Source organism: Bos mutus, chromosome 1, assembly GCF_027580195.1.
Source record: "Bos mutus isolate GX-2022 chromosome 1, NWIPB_WYAK_1.1, whole genome shotgun sequence".
Taxonomy (NCBI): domain Eukaryota; kingdom Metazoa; phylum Chordata; class Mammalia; order Artiodactyla; family Bovidae; genus Bos; species Bos mutus.
Genome location: NC_091617.1, coordinates 153,592,300 through 153,619,500, shown reverse-complemented (window position 1 = coordinate 153,619,500; position 27,201 = coordinate 153,592,300). Strand labels below are relative to the sequence as shown.

At 45.0% G+C, this 27,201-nt stretch overlaps 1 protein-coding gene across 3 annotated transcripts in view; it reads right to left on the bottom strand.

Annotated features, from left to right (window-relative positions):
* The window catches only part of RUNX1 (RUNX family transcription factor 1), a 273,843-nt gene that overhangs the window by 83,298 nt on the left and 163,344 nt on the right, over positions 1-27,201 (bottom strand). For 2 of the 3 annotated variants that reach the window (XM_070377713.1, XM_005905714.2), the window contains exons 3-5: positions 21,782-21,820; positions 15,668-15,921; positions 9,019-9,175 (exon numbers count right to left, since the gene is read on the bottom strand). In XM_070377713.1, the coding sequence (XP_070233814.1) occupies positions 9,019-9,175; positions 15,668-15,921; positions 21,782-21,820 (450 nt within the window). The remainder of the gene's footprint in view (positions 1-9,018; positions 9,176-15,667; positions 15,922-21,781; positions 21,821-27,201) is intronic. The other variant, XM_070377710.1, reaches the window with a different exon arrangement.

Here is a 27,201-nt window from a genome sequence, read left to right as displayed (position 1 = left end):
GTGTGCCTGCCTGCCATAGCTGGTCCTTCACACCTGCAGCCGCCCAGGAACTCCCACGTGGAGAGTTAACCCTTACCAGTCTCAGAGGATGTGACACAAAACTGACCTCCACGCCAGATGTGGGAGCTGATGACTTTACTGAGGGAAACGCACAGGAAGCGGATGGGGCAGGCAAGGTCAGAGTGAGGGTCCCCAGGCAGAGTACATGCAACCAACCCACCAGGTCCACAGTCACAGCAAAGCATATTCAAGAAATTCCACCTGTATGGATGAACCTACAGCCTGCTACATGGAGTGAAGTCAAGTCAGAAAAACAGTATACATGAACGCATACATACGGAATTGAGAAAAACGGTCCTTGATGATCCTATTTGCAGGGCAGGAATAGAGATGCAGACATAAAGAACGCCCTTGTGGACACAGCGGGGGAAGGAGAGGGTGGGATGGACTGAAATGGTAGCACTGAAACATATGCATCACCAGGCATGAAACAGATAGCTAGCAGGAGGCTGCTGTATAACACAGGGAGCTCAACCCCGTGCTCCGGGAAAACCTAGAGGGGCAGTGTAAGCGGGCGGGAGGGAGGCTCAAGACAGAGGGGACATATGTATACTGATGGCCTATTCTCACGGTTGCATAGCAGAAACCAATACAACATTGTAAAGCAATTATCCTCCAGTTAAAAATAAATTTAAAAAAAGAGAAAATTCCTCCCGTAGAAGACACCAACATGATTTCAATGAGAATGCCAGAGGACTCTTTTTTTTTTTTTTTTCCAGACCTTTTTTTAAGCCATCTTTCGCTGAATCTTCTTTTAGCAAACAAGTGATGGCAGAACCAACATGGAGGTGGCAGGAGAAAGCTCCGGAAGAACCCAGCTTTCTGTCTGCCTGTGGTCCCTGTGAAGATAGCCTTTTGGCAGCTAACCAGGGCTTCCCAGGGATGGATGGCAAGTCAGCCTCTATCCGTCCCTGTGTCTCCGCAAGGTGTGCAAACCGACTCCTTTTCCGTCTCTGTAAGGTATCAGTCAGCGACGCACACCAGGACCTTGCTTTCAGCGCCTTGTAGTTCACGTGGACGCTGTGCACTCACATCAATTCACGTTTCTGGATGAGTGGCTCTCTGCCCCTGACTGGTGCCTGATGGATAGGCACAGGCACTGAGAAGCCAGCTGTGCACTTTCACGGCTTTTGACGGTCCCCACGGACCTGCACCTGCATGACATTCCTAAGGAGAGACTGAAAGGAGGGGGGCAGTCCTCCAGGAAGAGATTTTCCTGCCTCCCTCCTCCACCTGCAATGGAGAGACCCCCCTCCACCTGCAGTCTCTTTTTCTGGAAGCCACACACCACCCCCAACCCAAGAGATGTGGAGATGGTGCAGTTCTGTGTATACAGAACTCTATTATATTTTGATATTTAGAAAAAGACTTTCATATTTAGTGATGTTCTCTACTTTTTAAAATTCTGTGTGAACTTTCTGATTAATTCATAAATTTTGTAAAGAGGCAGAAAGTGCTAGGAAAAAAAGAGGACACATTACCACTGATCATGATCAGTGTGAGAGGCCAGCGCAGGGTTTCTCAGTCTTGACGGCGTGACTAATGCTCTGCACGGTAGGGCTGTCCTACGCACTGAGGAATGGCCTCTGCTCTCCCACCCCGGGGTGGGACACAACCAAAAATGTTTGAAGATATTGCCAAATGTGGGGACCCACTGTGGGAGACCACCATGAAAATTGATAAGCAGATACACAGATAAGATCTACCAGCTCTAACCAGCCCTGAGGTTTCAAACGAGATGGGGAAAGCAGAAAAATGTCTGGACCGACCCCAGGTCGTAGGTACTGGAAACACACCCATTTAAAGAGGTGAAAGCTGTGTTAGGATATGAGTTTAAACTGTTTCTCATTCATTATAGACAGATAGACAGACAGTGACTATACTCTGTACAGTGATTTCAAATGGAATCAAGGAAAAACATCTCTAAAAACCCCAAATCAATGCCTGGAGCAACCTGGAGCACTTCCACCTCCAAACAGGCCTATCCCACCTTGCCTCCTCTGCTGAGATCTGATAAGCACACAGATCACCAACTGTGCTCAAACGCCCATATTCCTGTGCACTGCCTTTGTTTGCACCAAGGAAGTCTCCTTTGTTTGCACAAGGTGACTCAGTTAAGGCCACACACCACCAGCAGGAGGGTGCTGGCCAGACCTCCCATTCACCAGATCCAGGAGAGTCCTTGGATGGGAGGCTGGGGGTGGGGCTGGGGGTGGAGGAGGCACAGTTCTGCAGACTAGGCTGCACCTACATTCTTTTTAACTGTGGTGTTGGAGAAGACTCTTGAGAGTCCCTTGGACTGCAGGAGATCAAACCAGTCCATCCTAAAGGAAATCAGTCCTGAATATTCATTGGAAGGACTGATGCTGAAGCTCCTATACTTTGGCCACCGGATGCGAAGAACTGACTCATTGGAAAAGACCCTGATGCTGGGAAAGATTGAAGACAGGAGGAGAAGGAGACCACAGAGGATGAGATGGTTGGATGGCATCACCGACTTGATGGACACGAGTTTGAGCAAGCTCTGGGAGATGGTGATGGGTAGGGAAGCCTGATGTGTTGCAGTCCAAGGGGTCGCCAAAAGTTGGACACCACTGAGCGACTGAACTGAACTGACGGCCTTAATGATGCTCTGAAATCTCAAGGTAAAAGTAGGGATTCACTCAAGTTGAGAAATAGACAGGAAATGTACTTCCATCTTCAAGAAAAACAGTGTAAGTGGTTCCTACATGAAAGCTTACTCACCAAGGAAACCAGAGGAAATGCATTCTGTGTCCACTGACAGGATGGCCACCGGGTCTCCTGAAGGAGGTTGCTGGGATCACCTTATGATTTTTAGGTCTTCAACAACCTGAAACCCTTGGTGATGGAAGAAGTTCAGTGACAAAATAGAGTTTCTAAATGGGATACACTGCCTGATATAGCCTAATAGAGACGAGAATGTGCTAGAATCTCAAATCAGTGCCAACAGGAATGCCATGGAAAGCTTTGTTCTCAACGTGGACAAAATAATACATCTCTGTTGAATACGGTACTTGCATCAGGACCAATGACAGAGGGTAAGTGTTGCTGGAAGTCCACTAATGCATGTTCATAAACATAAAAATCTTAAAGAGCAGCAATTCATCCCCCACGCCCTGAGACGGAATTGATAAAACCAGAAACCTTTGAAAGTATTCATTCATAGGCAGCTCATTAAAGCTACACTGCTCACTTATTAATTTCTGTTAATTGCTTTTTGGGGGCTTCAGATGAGATGTTATTAGTGTGGATTTAGTCTTTTCAGTGGAAGTACACACACACACATACAACACACACACACACACCCCCCTTGTGACTCAAAGTCCAATAGATCCTTCAAAACTACATAACCCTTCCATACTAACAGTACATGGTTATTCATAAACAACCCCTTTCTGATTTGACAATGTTTTATAACCACCAACAGAAAGAAAACAGTCATCAGGCAGTATACCATCTCTCTTTTCAGCAAGTCATTTTTCTTTAAAAATAATAAAGAAAAGGAAACAGAATATGTTCTTCCATGACCAGTCTTCTCCACCCTCTCTCGCCCCTCTCCAACCAGCACAAAAGAAAATACAAAACTGATTTATTAGAACCAGTGCAGCACTGGAGCCATTGGCTGGATCACTGTTTATGTCTATAATGCTTGCTGCTGAAACAGGAAGCTCTAAAAATCACTCAACCATTATTTCTTTCCGAAGCACTTTCTGACTGATAGTCTTCTGTCCCCACCAAAAAGAGCTGCTTCAACCTAAAGCGAGTGGGCTGACAAGGAAGGGGTTTGCAGGGGTGGGATGGGAGGTGTGGGGGATGGGAGTGGTGGACGGAGTCCAGCTTCTGCCCATCAACTCTTAAATATTGTTCATACAAATAACCTCAACTTAAAAAAGCTGTCTAACACTATCAACAATACCTGGCACTTCATAAAATCAGCAAGAAAACCATGAAGAGATCAGTCGCAAAGCTACGTGTTCCAGGCACAAGCATTTTTCAAGAAAGCTCTCCTCCTTGGTCTTTGCCACGACACCAAGCAGGACAGGAACTGCTGGGTGGTAGGCAGCAACTTGCTTTGAAGAAATGTTACTCTTTCTTGGGCAAATGTGAAACGGAATGAGAAAACTGATCTCTAGAGACAAACTCTGCATCAGATCATGGACACCAGCTTTCCACCTGCCATCAAAAGGTGTTATTTGCTTGGGCTGCCTGAGGCTGCACGTATCAGAGGCTGAGTCTTTTCCTATCCGTGTTTGCCCACCTGGAAGTGTGAAAACAGATCTCAGTGTATATATTATCATTTTAAAAGGTAGATCTGTAGCAATCCAAAAAAACCCAGGGGACGGGGGTGGTAATGGGAGAGGTGATTTTAATACAACCCATGTCTTTTCCTTGTATTCTCTCCAGGAGGTCTGACTGCCAACTGATTATCTTGAATGTTATCCACGAAACAACACTGGGATTGTCAGATCAATTTTCCTCCCCCTATTATATGAGTCTGTGATAAAACAGAGAAGGACTGGGATCTGATGATGATATTGTGAGTCATCCAGACCATTTCTTAGTAATAACCACTCCATAAGGACACGTCTCGCTTTGTTTAGAATACCGGTACACTCTAGCCTTTCCTGCATGTACCTTTGCTTCAACCAGTCTTTCACTCATCTGAAAGGCAGCCTCCCCATCCTGTTCTGCGAATATAGTCAAATACCTTAAGAATGAAAATCCTTCAGTAACGAACATTACACAAATGTACAACCACCCTGATTGTGGCAGGGTAAATATTATGTCTGGGAAGTCGTCCACAGCAAGAACATGAGGAAGGAATTTCATTTTATAAAAGGGTTGAGAAGGGTACTATTTGGAAAGTGGGCAAGATTAAAATTGCCATGGAGGTCAACATAAACAGAAATTTCCACCAAGAAATTAAACCCGGTCCTAATGGACGGTGGGGGAACCCTGTGGCCTTGCTGGGCTGGTTGGGAATTAGAATTGCAGGTCTGTAGCCAGGTGGCCAGGCACTCACTAGAGAGGAGGTTGCCCCTTCAATGACAAAATAAGCCCTTCTCCTTTGCAAGGGACCATCTGTGTGTATACCTGCAGGCGTCTTAAAGGTCTGGACCAGTAGTTTGAATGGGATCTCCTTTCCTAATTATGCAAACCAGGCCCTGGATACAATAAAAGCAGGTGTAACCAAAACAGCACAGGGAGCAAGAATGTCTAACTCATGTGTTCATTTATTTCCTCATTTTCTGGTTATCTATAGCGTGCAGCACCATGCTAGGCTGGCCCTCCACGGTCAAGGAAAAGTTCCAAATTCACAGATTCTTGCCTTGGGGGAGAGCAGGTCCATGAGATCCCCAGAAGTTCCATAAAGGAGCTTCAGCAGCCTGTACAAGAAACTGGGTGTGTGAGTGCATACATGCATTCCCCCACCACTGGGGAGAAGGCTTTCAAGGATTTTCAAAATGATTCCTGGATGTTCCGAAAATTAAAAATCTCAATCTTAGAAAAATCAGAAGGAAATCTGCAGTGGATTCTCTTCCCCCATTTATGATACGATAGATAATACGTCTGGTAGATTTCCTCTTTGGTTCTAAAATGAATTAACTAAGGCCGTATTCCCTGACTGATCTATTCCTTTCCAACTGATTAAGTACTCCAACAGGGGAGAAAGCACTCATGGATTTCATCGCTAAAATGTCTCCAACGTCTCTCGACTGCAGCCGTGATACAATTTCTTATAACTGAAAATATCCATAGCACCTGCTTCAACGACGGATGGAAGCTATGTGAGCTGCCACTAATGAACGTCACCAAAGAAGAGCTCCCCCTGATCCTGAACTTGGATTTTTCTGGAGGTAAGGGATAGTCCCCAGTGCGCGTGTTTAGGTGTGAACAGTTCTGAACAACAACCCCCTCTCCTGGGATCTACTATCTCGCCTTCCATTGTAAAGGAATGGTAGATCTACATGGTGATACTGAATCAAAGGGAGAAAATTCCCAGGGTGAGATAGCCCTGAAGGAGAGATTTAAGTTGTCAGGGACAGAAAAGAAAGGAAGGAGGAAGGCCCAGATGGCTACAGCCTTCACCAGTATTTTTTAGGGGCCAGGGTTGTCAGTGAGGCCTTCAAAGCCGGATGGGCAGGTTTTCCCAGTTGCAGGCTGAACCCGAGGTTAGGAACCGCGATCCTGGACCCGAGCCAGCACCCAGGCAGATTGGTTTTGTGGAAAAGAGAAAAACCCTTCCATGTTTCACCCCTGACAATTTCTAGGAGCTTTTACAATCCCTAGGGACTGAAGGCTGAGAAAAGAAAAGGGAGGTTCTTTTTCTACCCTTTATTTAGAAGGGAGTACCAGGCCGCTTTGAGAAAACTCATCAGACCACTGGCTTTACACAGAATGGGAAACTGGCGGTGAAATGTTCGGATGAGCCAGCGGCCAGGACCTTCCCGGCCCCAGCGTGGTGTGGTGATGCCAGTGTTGTATTTTCAGACACATTTTCAAAACCAGAAAACAAAATAGGGGATAGTCTTAAGATCACTTAATAAAACATTATGAAACTTTTAAAAGGATGAGATTCCGCAAGGGAGATTAAGGCTAATTGTTAAAATGAGGGAAAGTCATCCGCTCCCTTCATAATGAGAAGCAAATTGCAAAAAACGAAAAAGAAAAAACCTGGCAGGCGCTGATGTTGACACTCAAGACTTGAAAGAGTAAAATAAAGTTGTTATTTTACGATTATGGAGAGAAATTACCAGTCAGAGTCAAACTGGGCCTTTCGACAGCTCATTTTGTCTTGTAGTACTTAACCAAAAAAAAAAAAATCACTCAAGACTGACAACATACAGGGTAACTAACTGGGTACAACATTTATTTTGGGGTTCCTCTGTTTTGGATCGCTTATTAGCACACATGGGAAGCAGAGCCTGGTCAAAACAGATACTGTTCATATTTGCAGCATTTCAGTTAAGTGTCTCATTCCACACCATCAGAAGACAGCCCAGCCTTGGTTGCAGCTATTCCACTTTGCAGACTCAAAGGCATCCTGGCACTAATCAGGCAGCCGAACGCAAACAATCCACACCTTGGGGAAACAGTTCACTGTTCCCCAAGTCAACACAAGCTCCTCTTAGTCACCCACTCAAAACAGACACGGCCAGTGAGGGATGAGAAACGCCAGCACAGAAAGCAGGCTGCTTTCAGCATGTCCTTCTTTATCATCACCAGCCTCCTGGCCCTTGCGGGAAGGCCACTTATTGCACTTCTTAGGGGAAAATGGCATGGACCACTGAAGAGTTCCCAGAACTTGCATAACCAAAACCCAACTCATAGACCTACACAGATGCACACGATGTAATACTACTTCCTCTGGAAACATAACCCAGTGATCCTCAGCTATGGTTTCTCAGGAACAGAAATCCACAGGAATTGAATTGAGATGGTTACTGGACCAGACGGTCGGGCCTTTGTGTTTTATTGGCTTCTCACCCACTCTGCCAGCTACTCATCTGAAACCTCGGAGATGTTTTCTAAACATGTATCTCTGAACCACAATGGGAACTCCATTTACTGAAAGGCAAGGACTTTTAATATAACCAGTGAACCCATAGATGACCTTGTGCCTTTATACCTTATAACATCATTCATGCTTTCAATAAGTGGATATAATTTTCTTGGCCTTAGCCTACTATTAACATAGTGCTATAAACAAACATTTTCAACCATGTTATAAGTTTAAAAAATTTTTCTCCACCTATGATTCTGTTTTTAAAATTCCCCAGACAGCCAGGATAACACAAACACAACAGCCAAAAAAAGCAACATGCCTTTACTCCCTTTCCTCTCTGACTAATCAAATTCCCCAAGAACACAGATTTTCAAATGCCTTTATAAAGACTAATGATTACTCTTCTGTTTAACTGTCTGTTGGTTGTACTTTTACTTTTTTTCAAAACGAGTCATCTACTGTTATTTAGGTATTTTCTACGTCATTTTTTATCATACTCAAAATAACTTTTATTCATAAGCTTATTCAACACTGTATCACAAAAATGCAATTTTCAAAACAAACTATCTTACCTCCTTCAGTTAAACAAACAGTACTTACTGCTAATTTATAAAACAGGACCAAGGTTCTTACAATATAAAGAAAACACAATATTTGAAAATGACTGGAAGCCAGAGGAGATTACAAGCCAAGATTTCTCTTTCCGGTTGAATACTTTGATAACATGTATGGAGAAAGAAAACTACACATAGAAGCACATTGATATAACAATTTCTCGGGAGAGTTCAATCTTTGGTATTATTAGTACCTAAAATATTAACTGGGCCCAGCCCCTCCCTACAGATAATAATAAGCCATCCAAATTATATATAGGAAAGTCACGTTACCATCAGAATCACCAAATCAGAATGTTACTAACACTATTTCTTCATATTTCACCATAAAAAGTGCTTCTTTGAAACATATGGAATAATCATCTACTATATAACCCTTAAAATTACTAGAAGTGATCATGTGAAACTCCGTCACTTATAGCACATGGACCAGAAGTTAAAGGCTTCCAGTAAAGAGATTTCTGAAAATTATCAAAGAGAGAACCCCAGTTGTATGATCTTAGCTTCCATGATGGCACGTTTTATATTTTTACATTTTAGTAAAGATCTGAGAGGTTTTCTTGGAATTTGCAATTCATGTCTTATCTGCTTCAAATCAGTCTTAAACCAATTCAATAACAGAAAACAATAATGTAAAGCCAGATTCTGTTAGAAACATTATATATTAAATAACAAGGTTGACATGGCAACAATAATGGGAAGAAATGACTATGCTTCTAGGGAATCCCATCACAGAAACTTCTAGATGTTTTGAAATCTGGGTTTGTTGCCATGTAAATACTGGGTGTTTCAAGTTCAGTTCTGACAGATACATACCTCTTCCACTCCGACCGACAAACCTGAGGTCATTGAATCTCGCAACTTGGTTTTTCATGGCCGCAGTTGCATTTCTCAGTTCAGCTGAGTAGTTTTCATCATTGCCTGCCATCACGGTCACCAGAGTGCCATCCGGAACGTCCCCCAGAGCCACCACCTAAACACCCATCAAGGGACAAACACAGACATCAGGTATGTTAGAAACTTTGACGTCATTTGTGTAACTGTTCTAAAACTGAACGGATATTGTGATGCTTTTTAGTTTGCAAAGGAATAGCAAACTAAATCATAACTTATATCATAAATTAAAACAACAGAAAAGCTATTAATGGGAAGATTTACTTTAAATTCCACTATGTAAAATTATGGGCTTCCTTGGTGGCTCAGACAGTAAAGAATCTGCCTGCAGTGCGGGAGTCCCAGGTTTGATCTCTGAGTGGGGAAGATCCCCTGGAGAAGGGAATGGCAACACACTCCAGTATTCTTGCCTGCAGAATTCCAGACATAGGAGCCTGATGGGCTACAGTCTATGGGGTCGCAAAGAGTTGGACACGACTGAGTGACTAAGAACACGCACGCACGTACACACACACACATGTAAAATTATAGATATTTAAATCATAAAACATTCACCTAATAAAGCCACATAAGGTCACAGGACATGGCTGGAATAAGGCTCACTATAGCAAGGGCTTTGAAAAGCTATGGCTTCTTATGAATACAATCATCGCTTCTTAATTCTCCATATTTGAGAAACACAATGTCTTGTTTTTTTGTAAGTTTATAGCCTAACCCATTTTTCATTTGTCCAGACCTCTACCAATAGGCCTAAGAGGGTTGATTTTGCCTTTGAGGTGTTTAAACTTCTGCTAAAATTAAATCTGATTGCTTCCACTGAATTGCTGAATATTCGTAAATGACTTACACTCTCCCTTCACAATTAGTTCATCCTTATTGTCCCTACTTGATTCTATGATTTTGCTTTTCATTAGCATTGAATTGCAGTATGCAAGAGAAAAACATCAGAAACATAATACTAATTACAAAATCAATAGACCTCAGAGAAGAGGGGTGCTCACTTTGATGTGCTGCTCTGATTTCAGGAGCAAAATTTCAACACATTTTTATTCTGTGAGTCCCAGAGATGTCTTAACATGGACCTGATAGATAACTGAGATTTTTTTCCAAACCCAGATGATGTTGAAGAAGAATTCCTTCAATGTACCTGAATGGAAATGGATTTCCTATCAGGACTAGTAAAGTAAATTAGTAAATAAATATTTTGACACTTAGGTAATTTTTTAAAAAAACAGGAATTTTAAGGCAAAACGCATGGCCAACGATGCTTCATGTAGGAATATCCATTTCTTGGGAAATGGACATTTGATCCTTCTAAATTCCATTGTTTGTGTTTTCTAAAGTGGTCGTAGAATTTCAAATCAAAATCAGTTCTACTCGTGATCACGATCTCCTATCACTTGCAATACCCCTGATTGGTATTTTCTCAGTGACTAGTGAAATGTGTGCTCATCATTCCAATTTTATAATCGATAGGGGGGGTTATTTCATTTTATATTTTTTAAACTTATTACAATAAATTTATTACAAAGATAAAGTATTCCATAACCCAATGTCCATAAACTGATAATGGACTTTAAAACTGTGATAGATCCATACAATTGATATTATCTCATCACAAAAGGGAATAAAGTTCTGATACATGCTACCACATAGATGAACCTTTGAAACAGTACACTAAGAGAAAGAAGCCATTCACAAGAGGTTCACGTATTGTACGATTGCATTTATATGAATAATCTAAAATATGCACATCCACAGACATAGAAACTAGATGACGGGTTGTCGGGGGCTGAGGGAGAGAGTAATCAGGAGTGATTGCTAGTGGGTATAGGGTTTTATTTTTGAGTTGTGTTAGTAAAGCATTCCACAGTGGTTATTCCTCCTCTGGTTTTCCACTTCCCCATTTTTACCTAATATTTGATACATAATTTTTGCAGGGGTAACACCTATATTTCAGTCCTCTTTTTCTGTCTGCATATAAGGCTGCCATAGGCCCCCTTCTATGACAGAAAAGCCATGTTTCTCTAAATTCTCATCTTCATTGCCTGCTTAGTCATCACCCTTTCTCATGTCATCCAGTTGACCGTTTATTCCTTTTATTTCCTAAGGCGCTTCAGCTGTTGGATTCTAAGGACTATGACGGGGAAATTGAACCAACTCACTATAAGAGGTAGGCATCTTTCTGACCCCAGGACTGTACCAGGAGACTCAATTCTTATAGCAATAGGCAGGCATGTACCTCACCTATTTTATCCAACTTGCACTCTTATCTTTCTTTCCAGTCCTTTCCATCCAAATGTTGGACATGTTTTCTATAAAGGAAATTTAAAAGCACAGCTATTTCTTCCCCAAGCACCCTCTAATTAGGTAGTTAGAGCCCATTATAAGTACGTTTGTTGCTGTTAAATTAAGAGCAGTAATATGACAATTCCCTTTTGTTTCAAAACCATTATTGAAATAAATCTCCTTGATCAGTTATGTAGTTCTTGTTACCATTTTTTCTATTGCCGTGAAGTAGACTTGCTTTATTCTGCTCTTTTCAGTCTCTTAAAAATCCACCCCCAGTCTGTTTCCCCCCCCCAACTGTTTTCACTTCCCTCTGTAAAATTAGCGCACAATGTTGAAATGTCCTCCTTGAAAACATATTTTTACTTCCTCATCCCCATCTCCCTGTGATGACCTGGCGTCTCTGTTTTAATTCCACATTCAGTAAGTAAGTATACAGGGACCGGATCAACTGCATGGTTTTCAAACTGAATAACTCATTGTTGGTTAAAGAGCTTAAAATAAATCAATCTTGTTTTATAACTACCAAAATGTATTCTAAATCATCTTCCTCCCACTGGCCCCTCTCATAGTGCTCCATGTCTGTGCCTCACTCATCTTTCCAAACTATCCTCATCAGTAATGTGGCAAATTCATGAGGCAGTCACCAAACAAAAATACAGAGTAAAATAATCATGGTGGCTAAACAAGAAAAAGTTGTTGATGCTGGAATTTAAGACTAAAGAAATTAGGAGTTTATCTTCTTTTCCCCTTTTTCAAACTGAAGCAGGAGTCAAAGATATTTCAGGGCTCAAAGATCATTTACGTGGCCTTTTATAGATTTTTCTTGGTGAGGAGGAGGGAAAGAATTAAATCCAGGAAAACTACACTAATAAAGAATATCATCTAATTGTTAGCAAGCATTCTTAGACTAGAAAAATATTTTTAACTTAAAAACTAACATTTCTGTTAATTTGATATAGATTTTATCACTGATAGGCAATATGCAGAGAATTTTTTTTTTAATCTAACTTCAAACAGAATAAAAGAAACAACTGGAATGAAAAGCTATAAACAATAGGTAAGGAAACACAAACGTTTACATTTTAACACAGACCAAACAGACAAGAAGAGACTTGCTGGCCAAAGGATATCTCTCTCTTTTTTTTTTTTTTTTTAACTTCTCTGTTTTTAAAGTATCAGGAAGTTGGGCAAAATATCAAGCCTCTTCTATATTACAGAACCTCCCCACACTGCTCTTGGTCAGCCTGTTCACGGCTGAAACTGGCATTTTAAACCAACTCTAGTTAGGCTGAAATTATAGTCACAATTCATTTATTTCAAATCCCTTAAATTTCCAGTGTTTTAAAGAAAGTTGAGGGGTGGAACTTAGCATTCAGCTGAGATGACATTTACTGCATAGCTAGGAGACCATGATCTCACCAACAGAAACGTTACTTCTTTCTTTCTTATGAAAAGAATATTACTATCAGCGTCCAAGGCCTCTCAACTTGCTGAAGGCATGTTTATGCCTTCGGACTCTGGTGTACCAGGGCCTAAATAAACTTTAATATTACAGTCTTAAAAAACACATCCTAAGTCATCCGAACAGCTTTTTTTGACTGCTTCGGTAATTAATGAGTAACAGGTAGCAAATTTAAGACTTTTCTCTGTAGTAAAATAGGGATCTCTTCTAAGCTAAAAAATAAAGGCAATTTCACCAGAGACACGGGGGCGTGGGGGATATTTTAGGGCCCAGGATAAGCAATTAGGATGGTTTTCATCTATTTTAAGGAAAACTCACACCTTAAAATCTCCCTTTAGTTTCAAAGATTAAAGAAGAGGATTTACACATATTCAGAAGATGCCTAAAGAATCATTTCAGTGCTCCTTCTCATCAATACCATCAGACTTTATCATGGTTTTACATTTTCTCCTCCTTAGTATGGGGGATCGTAGTAATTCTTTAGTGCTTACCTTCTTAAAGAGGTTGTCTGGGGCTTACATAAAATCCAAATTCTAAAGTACTAATTTCTATAGCAAGTGCTTGGGAGGTAAGTAGTGCAAGATGAGTACAGAGTGGAGTCAGGGACACAAAAGTTTAGCTTGCTTTATTCCTAATCTTTGTGCTTGTTCCCTCACTGGCAGTTTTGTCTGCTTCTTCCGTTAGGCGGTGAGCAGGTCTCCTTTAGAAAGAGGCCCCTCTTCCTGGGGACTGGAGTGGCGACAGATTGTTCACCAAGCGGCCTGATTCCTCTACTGTCCTTTCCTTTGCCCCCAAAGTTGTCAAGATCCACTTTAACTTTTTCAAGAGGTTTATACCTTGATCTTGAACCTAGAAATGATCACTCAGTAAAACAGATCTTTTTAAAACAGTGAATTGTCAGAAGTCATTTTAAAAAGGAAACCTCTAGGGTTATTAAGATTTCTGCTAAAGGGAATTCCCTGACGGCTCAGGAAAGCAATTTACGTGATTTTTCCCCCCCTTTTTTCCATTCTTTTTAGAAGGAAATACTTTCATGGGGTGGCTTGAGAAATGACCTGGCCCTAACTCCTTCAGATTCTTAATCAGTTAGTATTTGGGGTGTGGGTTCCCTAGCCGAGGAGACTATGACTTCGCCCAAAGGAAGCCACAGATCTCTGAGAACCCACACTCCCGTGGTGTGTCTGTAGCACCTGGTTTAAAGGACCCTCGGGTTGATTATCAGCCTGTCTCCTCCCCTCTGCACTTATCTGCAAGTGACCCGGGGCCCATCCCCGTCAGAGCCGAGGAGGTCTGCCGGCTGAGTCCTTTTATATACAGGGATTAGAGTGATTTAAAATTGAAATGAGCTCCCAACCCAAATCTGTAGAGGTGGAGGAAGAGACAGGAAAGAGTCCAGCAGCTGCTCAGACTCATCGTCCTTTCTATCCTCCTCAAAAACTCCTTCTTTCAGAAAATTGAGGCAACTCTATACAGGCAGCCAACTGCACTTTTTGTTTGTTTTAAAAACCATAATCTAAGTATGGAAGGTGTCTAAAGCGTAAAAATAAAGAACTCCGATAGTTAACTTGTGTTTTAAAAAGTGAACATTTATTCATTGTAACTAGCTAGAAATCCATCCCAGGCTTGGAACCATAAAAAACTTTAATCTCCCCTTAAAGAGGACAATTATGTAGCCAGATTTTATTTTATTTTTTTAAGAATAAAAAGAGTAGATGATCTTTATAGCTTCCACCCCCACCCCTTGCCTATCTTAGCCCCTTTAAAAGAACAGGAAATGACAGCACTGATTGTATTTAAAAAGCTGCCCCTTCTTCAACCCACCCAAGACAGAAGAACTGAATCCCTACCGCCGAAATGAAACGTCTTCTGTTTGCTGCCAGGGGTGGTGGGACGGTTGTTTAAAAACGCCCGGGGTTGTTTATATAGCCCCTTTGAAGGCCAAGGTTTTTCAAGACAGCTGAAAGCTAGCGCAAGATGAGGGGTGAAAATTGAACGCGGACCTCTGAAACTAAAAGGCTGAAGTTTCCTGGTCCACGTCACCGTCCCCCTCCCCTCAAACAGCAAAGCAGGCGGATGAGACCCCCAGGCTCACGGCAGCCCGCTATGCCTCCTTTCGCTGACCCGGGGCTTCAAGCTAGGTGAGCCGGCGATAACATTCAAGAGGGTTCCCGGAAAAGAAACAGGATTCGCTACTTGCGGCTTCTGTCAGGAATAGGCTAGAAGCTCAAAACAAAACAACAGAAAAAACACTCCTCCGAAAACTTTTGCAAATTTAACAGAGTCCGCCGTGGACTTTGAACTTGCTAATTCCTACAGTGCTGTTAAAGAGGGGGTGGATGAGGGGAAAAGCCCTGAGAGTTTTCCTTGTCAAGTTTCTTTTCCTGGATCCAAAGGTATATCAAAGTATCTCAATTTTATTTCCTGATGCTTTCCTCAGAAGGGCTGGGTTCCGGCCGGGTACTTTTCCTACTTTGGATCAAAGCGAAGGACCGCTGCCCGGGGAGGAGGTCCCGCCGGCCCTCCGTGGACGTCTTTGGGGGAGGGCACCCTTAATTTTTTCAACCGTCCCCCGGAGGCCTCGGCGGCCTACTGAAGCGGGACCCCTCCACCATCGGCCCCACCCCCGGCCCCACCGAGGGTCGCCACGGCAACGCAGCATCCCCCGAGTGCGGAGCGCAGAGGGGTGGACCACGGGCCTCCGCGCCGGCCCCTTTCTAGAACCCAGCCCCGCCTGCCTGGCCACGGCCCTTCCCTGATCGCCCCGGCGATCGACTGGCCTCTGCCTGTCCTCCCGCCACCCGCTCCGGCCCGAGTTACCTTGAAAGCGATGGGCAGGGTCTTGTTGCAGCGCCAGTGCGTGGGCAGCACGGAGCAGAGGAAGTTGGGGCTGTCGGTGCGCACCAGCTCGCCCGGGTGGTCGGCCAGCACGTCCACCATGCTGCGGTCGCCGCTCCTCAGCTTGCCGGCTAGGGCGGCGCCGGCGTCCGGGGCGCCCAGCGGCAGCGCCTCGCTCATCTTGCCCGGGCTCAGCGCGGTGGAAGGCGGCGTGAAGCGGCGGCTCGTGCTGGCATCTACGGGGATACGCATCACAACAAGCCGATTGAGTTAGGACCCTGCAAACAGCTCCTACCAGACGGCGACAGGGGTGCGGATCTTCAGCAAGCAGCTCCCGGGAGACCAACATACAAGTTCAGGGGCCTTTATTGCTGCAAGGTGGCTGGGGGAGAGGGGGGAGACTAAGTTACGAACAGTCCAGGTAGGCGGAAAAAGTTCTAGTTCTGACGATCGGCCTCAGCTCAGACCTGGGCACCGACCACTTAGTGCTTTAAAAAGTGGGCGACCAGAATCCAAAGTCAAGTGCCAAGGGACCCTATCTTCTGAGTCTTGCTTTGAGAGTTTGAAGTTTCAGTCTTTGGCTGTTACAGAAGTACCCGGAGGTAAAAATCCCCATACACTTCCTAAACTGTTTATGCGGAGAGCAGAAGGACCAGCAAATACAGGATTTGGAAGTTCCAGTAGTTAATTGCCTGTCAGTTCTTCTTTTTTTTTCCCCCCCCAGGTGAGTTTTGTCTAAAGTCCAAACACAACAGAAAATATACGAGTGTTTTCAAATACGGCGCCACTTTTTATTCATGCAAAACTGGCTTCGGTCCTCAAAAGCGAGAGCTGAGACTTCCAAAAGGTCCTGCTTCTAATGTATGTGCACATATATATAAACATATACATATGCTCTACTTTATAAAATATTTACAATACAATCTGTAGAGAATTTAAACACAACAGAAACCCATTAATGTTCGCTGCAGGGTTTTTTTTCTTCTTCTTCTCTAAGTAGCTTTGAGAATCAGCTTCAGTAGTTGAAGAAGGGCTGGGCGAGAAGGACTTGTCATGTTTTCAATACATTCTGGCAAAATGCTCAGTTCAGAAAATTCAAGCTTTATCAAAGAAAAAGCTGATCTTAAAAAAAAAAAAAAAAATCCAAGTCGATGACACTCAGGGTTCAGCTCTCCACATCTGAGAACTCGGGTTTGGGGATGTTGGTTAAGTTTGTGGCTGATCCTGTGGTTTGGTGGGAGGTGAGCTGCAGCAGAGTCAGACGCACGCAGGCACGCACTCTTCGGAAGCCAGCCGCCGTCTACATCGACTCCGGTGAGTCAGCCCCGACTTGGGCAGTAGCGAGACGAGCTTCCTTCAACGTCGCCCCAGCGCCGGCCGGGTGAACTGCCCGGACGCGCCAATTTACCCACACTCACCGCGGAACCGCAGCAGGTGGAGCGGGCCCTGGCGAGAAACGCTCCGCAGCGCAGATCTCAACAGACGGGGCGGCTCGAGTTACACAAGCACGCACACCCTGCCACGCACACGCGCCACTTCACCACTCGCCACGAAGCCCGGCGCACTTTCTCCCGCTGTTGTCAAAGGACACAACCGGAGAAAAGTTCACACCCAGCAAAGAAATGGAACCATCCAGCCAAGAAACCAGTTCATTCAAAAGTAGGAAAACGCAAAAACAACAACAAAAAACCCCACACACAAAAATCAAAATCGAAGTTCCAACGCGGTTCTAGAAAAAACGGCAAAGATTGACTTTCCTGTGGCGTCCCCAGTATCCCCAACAAGAGGTGCCTGCCGGCTCAGGGCCGGGCAGCGTGGTGCCCTGGCTGGGTCCGGCCGCGGGGCGCTCGTCCCGCCTGCGCCCGCTGGCTCTATGAATGAGAGTGCCTGGAAATGAACGTGCTTTTACTGTAAGCCCGGCCCGAGGAATTCCATTCCCTCAGCTCGTTTGCATAGGGGCGGCTGCCGGCCAATCACAGGCCTTTCCGGTATCAGGCAGGGCGCGGCTCGGTGCCGCGGGCTCCTGGAATTGGCCCGCGCGCCCCCGCCGCCGCCGCGCGCTACTGTACGCGGCCGGGGTGGAGAGTCCACCGCCAGTGCGGTGGCCACGCCGCGCTCCTCGCATCCACAGACCCGCACTCACACTCTCCCACGCTCGCTTGAGACCGCCATCCCGGTGCGGACGGCGGCGGCTTTGCACACCCGCGGGCTTGCGCGACCGGTAGTCCGCCCGCCCGCCGCGGGGGGCTGCCGTGGTTCGGAGACCCAGGAGGTGGAGCAGAAGGCCGGTCGGCCTGGAGGGACTGAGGCCGCGCGCTGAGCCCCGAATGGTCCGGTCTCAGAGATCTGTCGGAGGGAAGCGTCCCGCGAGCCATGGAGATAGATGAAGCGGCCGCCGCTAGGCTCCCGAGACCTGGGGTCTGGGCGGCCCCAAGGCCTCCGCTTTCCCGACGTGGATGGGATTCGGCCGCGAGGGGGCCGGGAAGGGCTGAGGGCCCAGCCCGGGGAGCCGCTTGGCGCCGGTTGGCAGCCGCGGCGAAGTGGCGCTGATTCATTTACTGAGGCCAGACGGTGGTCGGTCTCCACGACCTGCCTTTTGTGTGTTGAGTTTTCTCTCTGGGTTTGTTTTCTTGGTGTTTTTCGCTGCGTCTTGACGCGGCGCGCCTCGCTCAGGTGGAGTTGAGCTTAGCGGCCAGCGAAGGAGTTCCGTAGTTCAGAAAAGACCCCCCCAAAGAACAAGCGACTGGAAAGAAAGTGGAAAGCCTCCGGGCGGGGTTCCCCCGCGGGGCCCAGGTCGTTCGTGCCCCGCACCCACCTCCGGCTCCCCGGAAACGGCCCCCGGGCTCCGTTCCCCGCCCGCGCGCGCGCGCGCGCCAGCCGCCCCGGGAACTGAAGCCACCCCGGCTCTGCGCGCGGGCAGGAACATGCCCCCCGCTCCCGTCCCAGCGGCGCCGCGGGCATTTTCGCGGAGCTTAGAGGGGCCCCGGGTCACCCCCCCTCCTCCGCGCCACCGCCCGGCCGCGGGCACACACACTCCACGCGGAGCCCACAGGGTCCCTCCCTCGCGGGGAGGGCGCTCATCCACTACCCCCGTCGCCTGGCACGGAGCCCTCCACGTCGACTTCGCCCTGGGCGGGGGTCCTTCGCCCACCCCCGCCCCCGCCCCCTGGTGGGGGACTCTCCCTTCCCACCCCCCGCCTTGGTTCCCCCTGCCGACGCGCGATTTGGGGGTGCCGGAGCACTGCCGCCGCCGCCGCTCCGGCTTCCCCAGGGCTCCAGCGCCAAGGGGCCTGCCAGAGGCGGGGGCCGTGGCGGGCCAGCCCGCGGAGGCCTTTCTGGGCGCCGCGGCCGCTTCCCTCGCCCCAGGCCCGGAGAGGCCGGGCGGCTCGGCGCGGGCGCCAGGGGGCAGCAGGCGCCCGGCGGCCGGCCCGCGCGCCGGGGGAACGCCCCCGACGGCGCGGCTGTTGCTCAGTCCTTCTGGAGGCCTTTGGGTCTCCGGTAGGAACTTCAGCTGGGGTAAGCGAAAGGAGAAACGGCAGCCGGATCCTGCCTGCGCGGCCCGGTTCCGCCCCCGCCCCGCTATCCCAACGGCCGGGAGGGCGGCAGGGGAACCTTCGGGCAGAGGTCCCGGCTGTCCCGACCCGAGCGTATCGGGGTCTTTTTTTCCCGAAATCCCTTGGCCGTCCCACCATCTGCTGGTCCCAAGCCGTAGGGGCTGCGGGCGACCCGGGCGCCCTGCGGCCAGGCCCCCTCCTTCCGGCCCCGCATCTCGCCTGGTGCGCCCATCCCCTCGCTCCTCTCGCTCCAAAAAACCTGGGACATTCCGGAACTTCCAGTATTCAGCTGTATTTTGTTTAATGGGTCTGGGAGTTGAGGGGAGTCTCAGAAAACGCCCTTGTACTTTTCTTTAAAAGTGATTTGTGAAGAAGCCTCATTTCAGACATTGCAGGTGTAAAGACCCCCTCCCCTAACCGTCTTCTCTCCACCCGGGCCGAGCGATCCCACATACCGAGCAGTCCCCAGACAATCCCCCCCACCCCCGCCCCGCCACACACACACACCGTTTGCGCCGGAGCCCCGGGGCCACACAGTCTCTCTTCTGCGCCCCAGCTCGACGCTGCCCGCTCTAGAGGCGAGTTCGGGCCGAGTGAAATCTTTCTGCTTGGGCTCGAGTGTATTTCCTCAGGAGCCGATCGAGTGCATCCCCATAGACCCCCTAGGACCGGGTCTGGGGGGACTAAAGAGTGTGGTGGAGGCAAAAATGGGCTTTGCCTTCAAGGATGTAGCGGTCGAGGGGTGGGGGATTAGCCGCCTGCTCGGAAAGCTCAGAGAAAGCTCCTCTGGGGCTGCAACCGTTTGCCTGAAACCCTCAACCCTGCGAGGGGCCGCGGGCGCCCCACGCAACGCGGTCTTCCAGGTGGCAATCAGGTTTCCTTAGTAAGAGAAGAGGATTAGCGATAGATGCACCCGGTTCAGACGCTGTTTAGCTCAGAATCTCAACCAGTAAATCCCGAGTTCGAACTCCGACAAGGACAGTAGCAGGAAGGAAAGCTGCTGCTGATTTTATTTGAGTGGGGCCGCCGGGCGTTTGGGGTTCTCAGGACCTTGCGCAGGCTGTAACTGCGCTAACGGGGTGCAGGCTTGAAACCCAGCAATAAAACACACCGCCCCTCCTTATCGAGGAACTAAAATGAATGGAAAGCTGGCAGCCTGGGACTCAACTAAGGGGGTATCCCGAACCCCTTAATCTAAAGGGCTTTGTACAGATAGAGTATGGAGTTGAATGTACTCTTTTTCCACCAGGAGCGCTCATTTAAGCGGCGATATAGAATTTCCCTTCCCTTGCTTCTCTAACAGAAAAGGAAACATTTCTGTATACACTCGTAGTGTTCCCCTGGAATAATACTAATATTTGCTTTTGTCATAATACAGTGCAAAAATTACAACGAAGCAATATGTTGGGCGGATGGATGCTGTGTGACAGCTTCTTCCAAATTTGCTGCATGGGGGAATTTTCCAAAAGGCTCCTAGTTGATTGAATGAAACGTGAGTTTTCACAGTGAATTGAAAAATCAGTATTTGCTTAGCTGGAAGGGGAAAATAAAACAATTTCACTGGAAAACAGCTTGTTGACATGTTTTTTTCTACAACTTTAGGTAAATAATGATGGGAGTCTCAGAAAACATTTAAATATTACACATTTTTTACTCTTTCAAAACGCTCTCAAAAATAAGAATCTCAACCATTCTCTTAGAATCCCCTCTGTAATATATTTCTAAAATTACATTCCTAAAAATGTAACATTTCTAAAATAATTATTTCTGTTTTCAGTGACCATTTTAATGAAAATAAAAAGCAGAGAATGTATTTTTCTAGAGGTGGATCACATTAGTTGGTACTAATGGCACAGGAAATGAGAACAATTTTGATGGAGACTAACATACATGTAAATGTATGTATAATACAGATTGTCCGGGTTTTCAACATTGGAATTTAAATAATTAAACATCCCTTTCTCCCAGTAGATTTGAGATGATTTCACTTTTGAAATATAATTACTTTGGGGGACCAGATTCCTTCGTTTTTTCACTACATCCTTCCTCTGTGTGAATGTTTCCATGGGATTCTGTGGCTGAAATATGACTATTTCACTAACTTTGTAAATCAATTTACAACTCACAAGTAACAAACTGAGAAAGAATTTAAATTAATCTTTTTAAAAGTTAGGGATGCTTAGTAAGCATTTTGCTCATATAAATTTTACATTAGCACTGCTATAGCAAAAGTAATAAAGTTATAACACATAGAAGCCAAGCTTTTTTTTTTTTTTTTTTTAGAGAGAGTCATATAGAGTCATTTAATAACAGCACAATGCACCTGTGGTAAATGCTGTAGAACCAAGGGTATCATTTAAGATTTCATTGGAATGTTTTATATGTTTGACATTTACAATATGGAAAACAGCTTTTAAATATTTTTGAATCAGCAAAAAAAAATGTCTTGATTATTTGGGTTAATAGAGATACATGGATAAAATGTCATATATATGCGTATATGAATATGCATATAAAGAATATAATTTGGAATCTAACATACCGTGAACGTCTCTAGATGGATTCATTCCGTGAACACATTCTGAAAGAGTAGAAAATAGGAAAATAAAAATAATTGTGTGAATATATTGACAGCAAACACCAAATTTACTGAAGTTGATTAATTGTAATGGAACCAATGCCAGTGTGGAAACTAAATCCCCTCTCTCATTTTCTGGGGAGCTTGTTGCCTCTCACACTTTTTAGCACTGGAGATTTTTGTAGCATATTGTCCAGCTTTGGGTCAAAAATAACTTAAAACAGTAAATCATCATATAAAAAATGAACTGTTACATGTGCATGTGGTTTTTATGTGCCTTCTACCAGTGTCTCCCATCGCTAGCTAATACTAAGGTCTTTATCATTCATAGAATCACCTCTTTTAAGCTCTGTATGGGATGCAAATGTGATTTATTTCATGAATGTTAAAAATACATTTGGATAATGGAGGGATGGATCACAATTCAAAGTGAAAACCAAACCCAAAGGGGAAAGGTGGGGGGTATAAATTAGGAGTTTGGGATTAACATATACACACTATAAGATACAAAATAGATAATCAATAGGGACCTACTGTATAGTGTATGGAACTCTAGTCAATATTCTGTAATAACCAATATGGGAAAAGAATCTGAAAAAGAATGGATATATGCGAATGTGTAACTGAATCACTTTGCTGTACACCTGAAACTAACACAACATTGTAAATCAACTATACACCAATGTAGAATAAAAATTAAAGTAAAAAAAATAATTGTTGATAGGTAAGGAAAAACAAACAACAACAAAAGCTCCCAAACCCTAACTTAATACAAAAACATTAAAAAATCTGGGACATACTAGAAGCTAAATGCAAAAAAGTAAAAATATGAATAGTTTTCAAAGTGATAAAAACAACAATTTGGAACATATCTTCTAAAAGAAACTAATAGACAAACATTATAATTATTTACTTCCAATGATGAGATATTTTAGAAATATTTTCTTCCCACTTGATTTCCTTTCTTTCCCTTTGCTAGGAGGGCAGATTGCTTATACTGAAAGCTTTCATTCTTAAAGTGACAGATGATATAAATTGTTAAAATAATTGTCATGATAATTTCCACATATGGATCACTTACTATATACTCCTGCATGTACAGTTACAGGTAAAGTCACAGGTAAATCCATTAAGTAAAGCCATATGAAGCTATTTCTCTTTCCCTTGAATATCTATGAATAATGTTCTGAATTTGAAATGATTTCATCAGCCTTGTTATGGATAATGGTCAGAACTGAATGATTAACATGGAGGAAACAGCATTTTTTCAAAGCCTTAAGATCTGAACATTTCAAATACTGCAGACCTAGAGCTTTCAACTCCACTGCACAATATTAGTATAATATTGCTTAAATAAAACCTTTAAGAAAGGAGGTAATTATTTCAGATTTCCAGATGCTGTTTAAATAGGCAGGAGAACAAGATTTTCAGCTCCTTAGTTTTATGGTTTTGCTAAGCAAAAAGGGCAACTTAAATAATAAGGGGTTCTGAAGGACTGCCCTGTGCTGAAAAATGAAAGGAATTAAGTATGTATAGTCTCAAAGGAGGCTTCCCTGGTGGCTCAGTGTTAAAGAATCCACCTGCCAATGCAGGAGACGTGGGTTCGATCCCTGGGTTAGGAAGATCCCCTGGAGAAGGAAATTGTAACCCACTAAAGTAGTCTTGCCTGGGAAATCCTGTGGACAGAAGGGCCTGACAGCTAGGTCCATAGGGTTGCAAAGAGTTGGACATGACTTAGCAACTAAACAACAAAAAAATTCTCAAAAGAGCCTTCTTAAAGACACATACACACAGAATTGTGTTTTACAAGTACATAAAATGACTCCATAAATTTTTTTAAAAACAGAGCAGAGAAAGTGTTATTTGCACTAATAGTGAATGCTAAGGCAGAAAATAACAAATACACCCTGAAGTTAGCAAATTTAGTTTTAATAGGCATGGGGGTCAGGGGAAATTCACAGCAGTAAGATTGAGCAGACAGCTGAGTTTATGCTAAAGAGACTTAACAGAATTAACCACCCTGGAAATTCTCTCCTGAGACCCTGAGAAGCCTTTCCATGTCTGAGACTGAGAAATAGGAGAAGTAGAGTGGAAAGGCAAGTGTTTTGTCTACACACCTAATATTTCAGTGATTCTGAGAGAAGAGCCAAGATTTTTTTTTGGCAGAAGATTTTTTTGATTGGCAGAAGTGAGAGGATTTTGAAAGGTGTGCAGTGGTCTGTTGAGAGCTTTGTTTGTTTGTCCTGTGTCAGTAGCTTCAAGGAGACAGCATGCATCATTAAGTTGGGGGGTAAGAGGGGAGAGAGAGGAGGCGAGTGTCTATACCTGAAGTCACACCTGTAGGAATTTGAAATTATTTGCCCAAGGAGTTGTTAATGATGCTAGAACCTGAACTGTAAGAGAAGACAGGTCCTGGGTATTCACAACAGTGAGAGCTGACTTTGGCCAGTGTTCGCTTTCAGTCTCGCCATGGCTGCTGTATGCCAGGCCACGGCCAAAAAGCTTACCTTGCCCGATTTATTCCTTGCAACACCACCATTCCCATTCCCATTTTACAGACTAGAAACCTTACACTTGGAGAGTTTAGGAAATCTGCCTAAAGTTACTTCGCTCTTGATCTCTGTGGACACGCGCACATTCTCATCCCCACATCTGGGTCTACATACGTGATGAGCTATGTTTCTTTTTGACCACAACTATGTATTTTTATCAGTGTCCTTTTTAGCCTTCTGAATGATTAAACTCTGATCTCATCTTTGACTTTTATCCTCCCTTGTCTCAAGGTCTCTATCAGAAAATAGCCCTGAAATTCTTTGCTGAGCAGAATCACCAAGTATTTAGGATTCATATTCCGAGGTTATTTCCGGCCATCTACAAAGTTTGAGAGCGGGTCAAGGTCTCTTTGGCCAAGAAGTGGAAGCTGTGGAGTATCAAGCAGCTGATGAACACGTGTGTAAAGTCCAGGAAGCTGAAGGAAGGACGCACAGGGATTGACACCAGCTGGTGGGCTTTGAAAAGACCTGATTCTTGGTTAGAGATGATATTGATTTGACTCTTGGAGGTCATGTAGATTTTCACCAGGTGGTCAGTAAAGCTTGGGGGTGCCTGGGGGGTTGGGAGAGAAGCCTTTCCAAGCAGAAGGATGAGCATGAGAGAGGCACGGATGAAGTTATGACACAGACTCACAGAATAGTTGGGGCGTAAGTTGGGGATCAGGTTGGGGTGTGGCAGTTCGTAGGTGACAGTGCTGGCAGACACAAACACAGACAGGTCAGAGGCAGCTTACACAAGCTAAAGCAACCTGAACTTCAGTGTGAAGGCAGCGGGTTCTCTCAGAGCCTGGAAATCTGGGAAATAACACAATGGAGACGTATTTTAGGAGAATAAATCTATCAGAGGTGGATAGGTGAATTAGACAGAGTAAAGAAGGAGCAGATGAGCTATAACCTTGCCAAGCAAGACTCATGAGCATTTAGGTGAAAAAAATGGGGACACAAAAGGAGGGACTGAAGTGAGGGAGAGGGAGGGATCTTCCCTCATTTCCCGCCCACGTGCCATTAGGAGCAGTCAGGACCAATGATGATGGGTTGGAGGTGGACATCAGCAATCAGCTTGGAATGGACAGGACAAGATGCTGGTAGAATAAACAGGAGGAACCAGTGTTGTACAAGCTGCAAAGTTGGTGATAATTTGCTAGTTTGGCCGCAATAGGAAAGTAGCACACCAAGCACGCCTTCCCCTCCTCTTATTGTTTTGGGGAGACACCGCCTGCGTCCTTATGAGTCTCTGTTTCTGGGGTTCAGGGGCAGGAAGCCACATACCTAAGTCCCTGTTCTCCAAAAGTCCTGTCTGTGATAAGGCTGATAGTTTGACCTCTGTCTGCTCCGCTTGTTTGCTTGCCTCACAGTTGGTTCTGGATCACGGGAGGACAAGGGTGTCTTGTATTGGCCTCCGTCAAGCCAACCCTGTAACTGTCTCATTCTCTTCTGATTTCATCCTCAGCCCCACACAAACACATAACCACTAGGGTCTGAACACTTTGCCAGGGAGATTCCCTTCTCTTCAAATCCTAGACAGCCCTGTGTAAGCAATGTGCACCCCAAGCCTCTGGGGACCAGGTCAAGTGCAGATCCTGATTCAATAGGTTTGGGGGTGGGGTGGTGACTGAGGTCCTGTATTCCCAGCAGGCTCTCTGTGATGCCGCTGCTCCTGGTTCAAGGACCCCACTCAGAGCTGGCAAGGCCAGCTGCTCAGTATCCAGCAAAAACGGTGCCCAGCACCCACTAGACTGCAGTGTCGAAAAGGTGTTTGTAAACAAATTGCAAATCGACATGAAATCTCTCTCGGATTGGACTTTTGAAATGAATGTGATGGACTGAATGTCTGTGTCCACCCTGCCTCCAAACTCATATGTTGAAGCCCTAAACCCTAATGTGATGGTCTTAACAGGTGAGGCCTTTAGGAGGTCATCGGGTTTAAACGAGGTCATGTGGGTGGGGTGCTCACGATGGACTTAATGCCCTTGTAAGCAGAGACTGGAGCCTTTCTCTCTCCCTCTCCCTGTCATATAAGCACACAGCAAGAAGGCATCCAAGTATTAATACAAGCCAGGAAGAAAGTTCTCACCAGAATCCAACCATGCTGGCATTCTGATCACGGACCTCCAGCTGCCAGAACTGTAAGAAATAATTTTCTGTCATGTAAGCCGCCCAGTCGACAGTATTTTGTTACAGCAGCTGGAGTTGCCCAAGGCAATCATAATTATTGAAGCTCCCTTTGGTCAGGGCATCAAACCTCACACTAAAGTCTTTACGTGCATTATTCCATTTAGCTTTCTAGCAGTAAACAATCCACCACTATTCGCTTCATTTTACAGATGAAGAAACTGAGATGCAGTTATTGGCCAGTTTGCCCCTAGATTGTCAGTCATAGCCAGCCAATTCAACCACCTTGCAAGATTCACATCATGATGTCGTTGTCACTCAAACTTCTTTACTAGCTCTTGACAATTTGCCTTTACACTCTGTGGGCATCTCTCTTATTCTAGAGCAGCACTGTCCACTAGAAATGTAATATGAGCCATATATGTAATGTAACATGTTCTAATAACCACATGAAGAAAGTAAAGAGAAATGGGTGAAATTAATTTTAATAATAAATTTAACTTAGTATAGCCCAAACAATTTCAACATGTAATCAATATTAATGTCATTCATATTTTACATTATTTTTCTTTTAGTAAGTTTTCAAATTCCTCTATGTATTTTGCATTCACAGTGTATCTCAGTCCAGTCTAGCTGTGTTTAAAGCCCTCAAATGTCACAAGGCTAGTGGCTACTGTGTTAGACTGTGCAGTTCAAGGGTGACCACTCAAAACACAATTC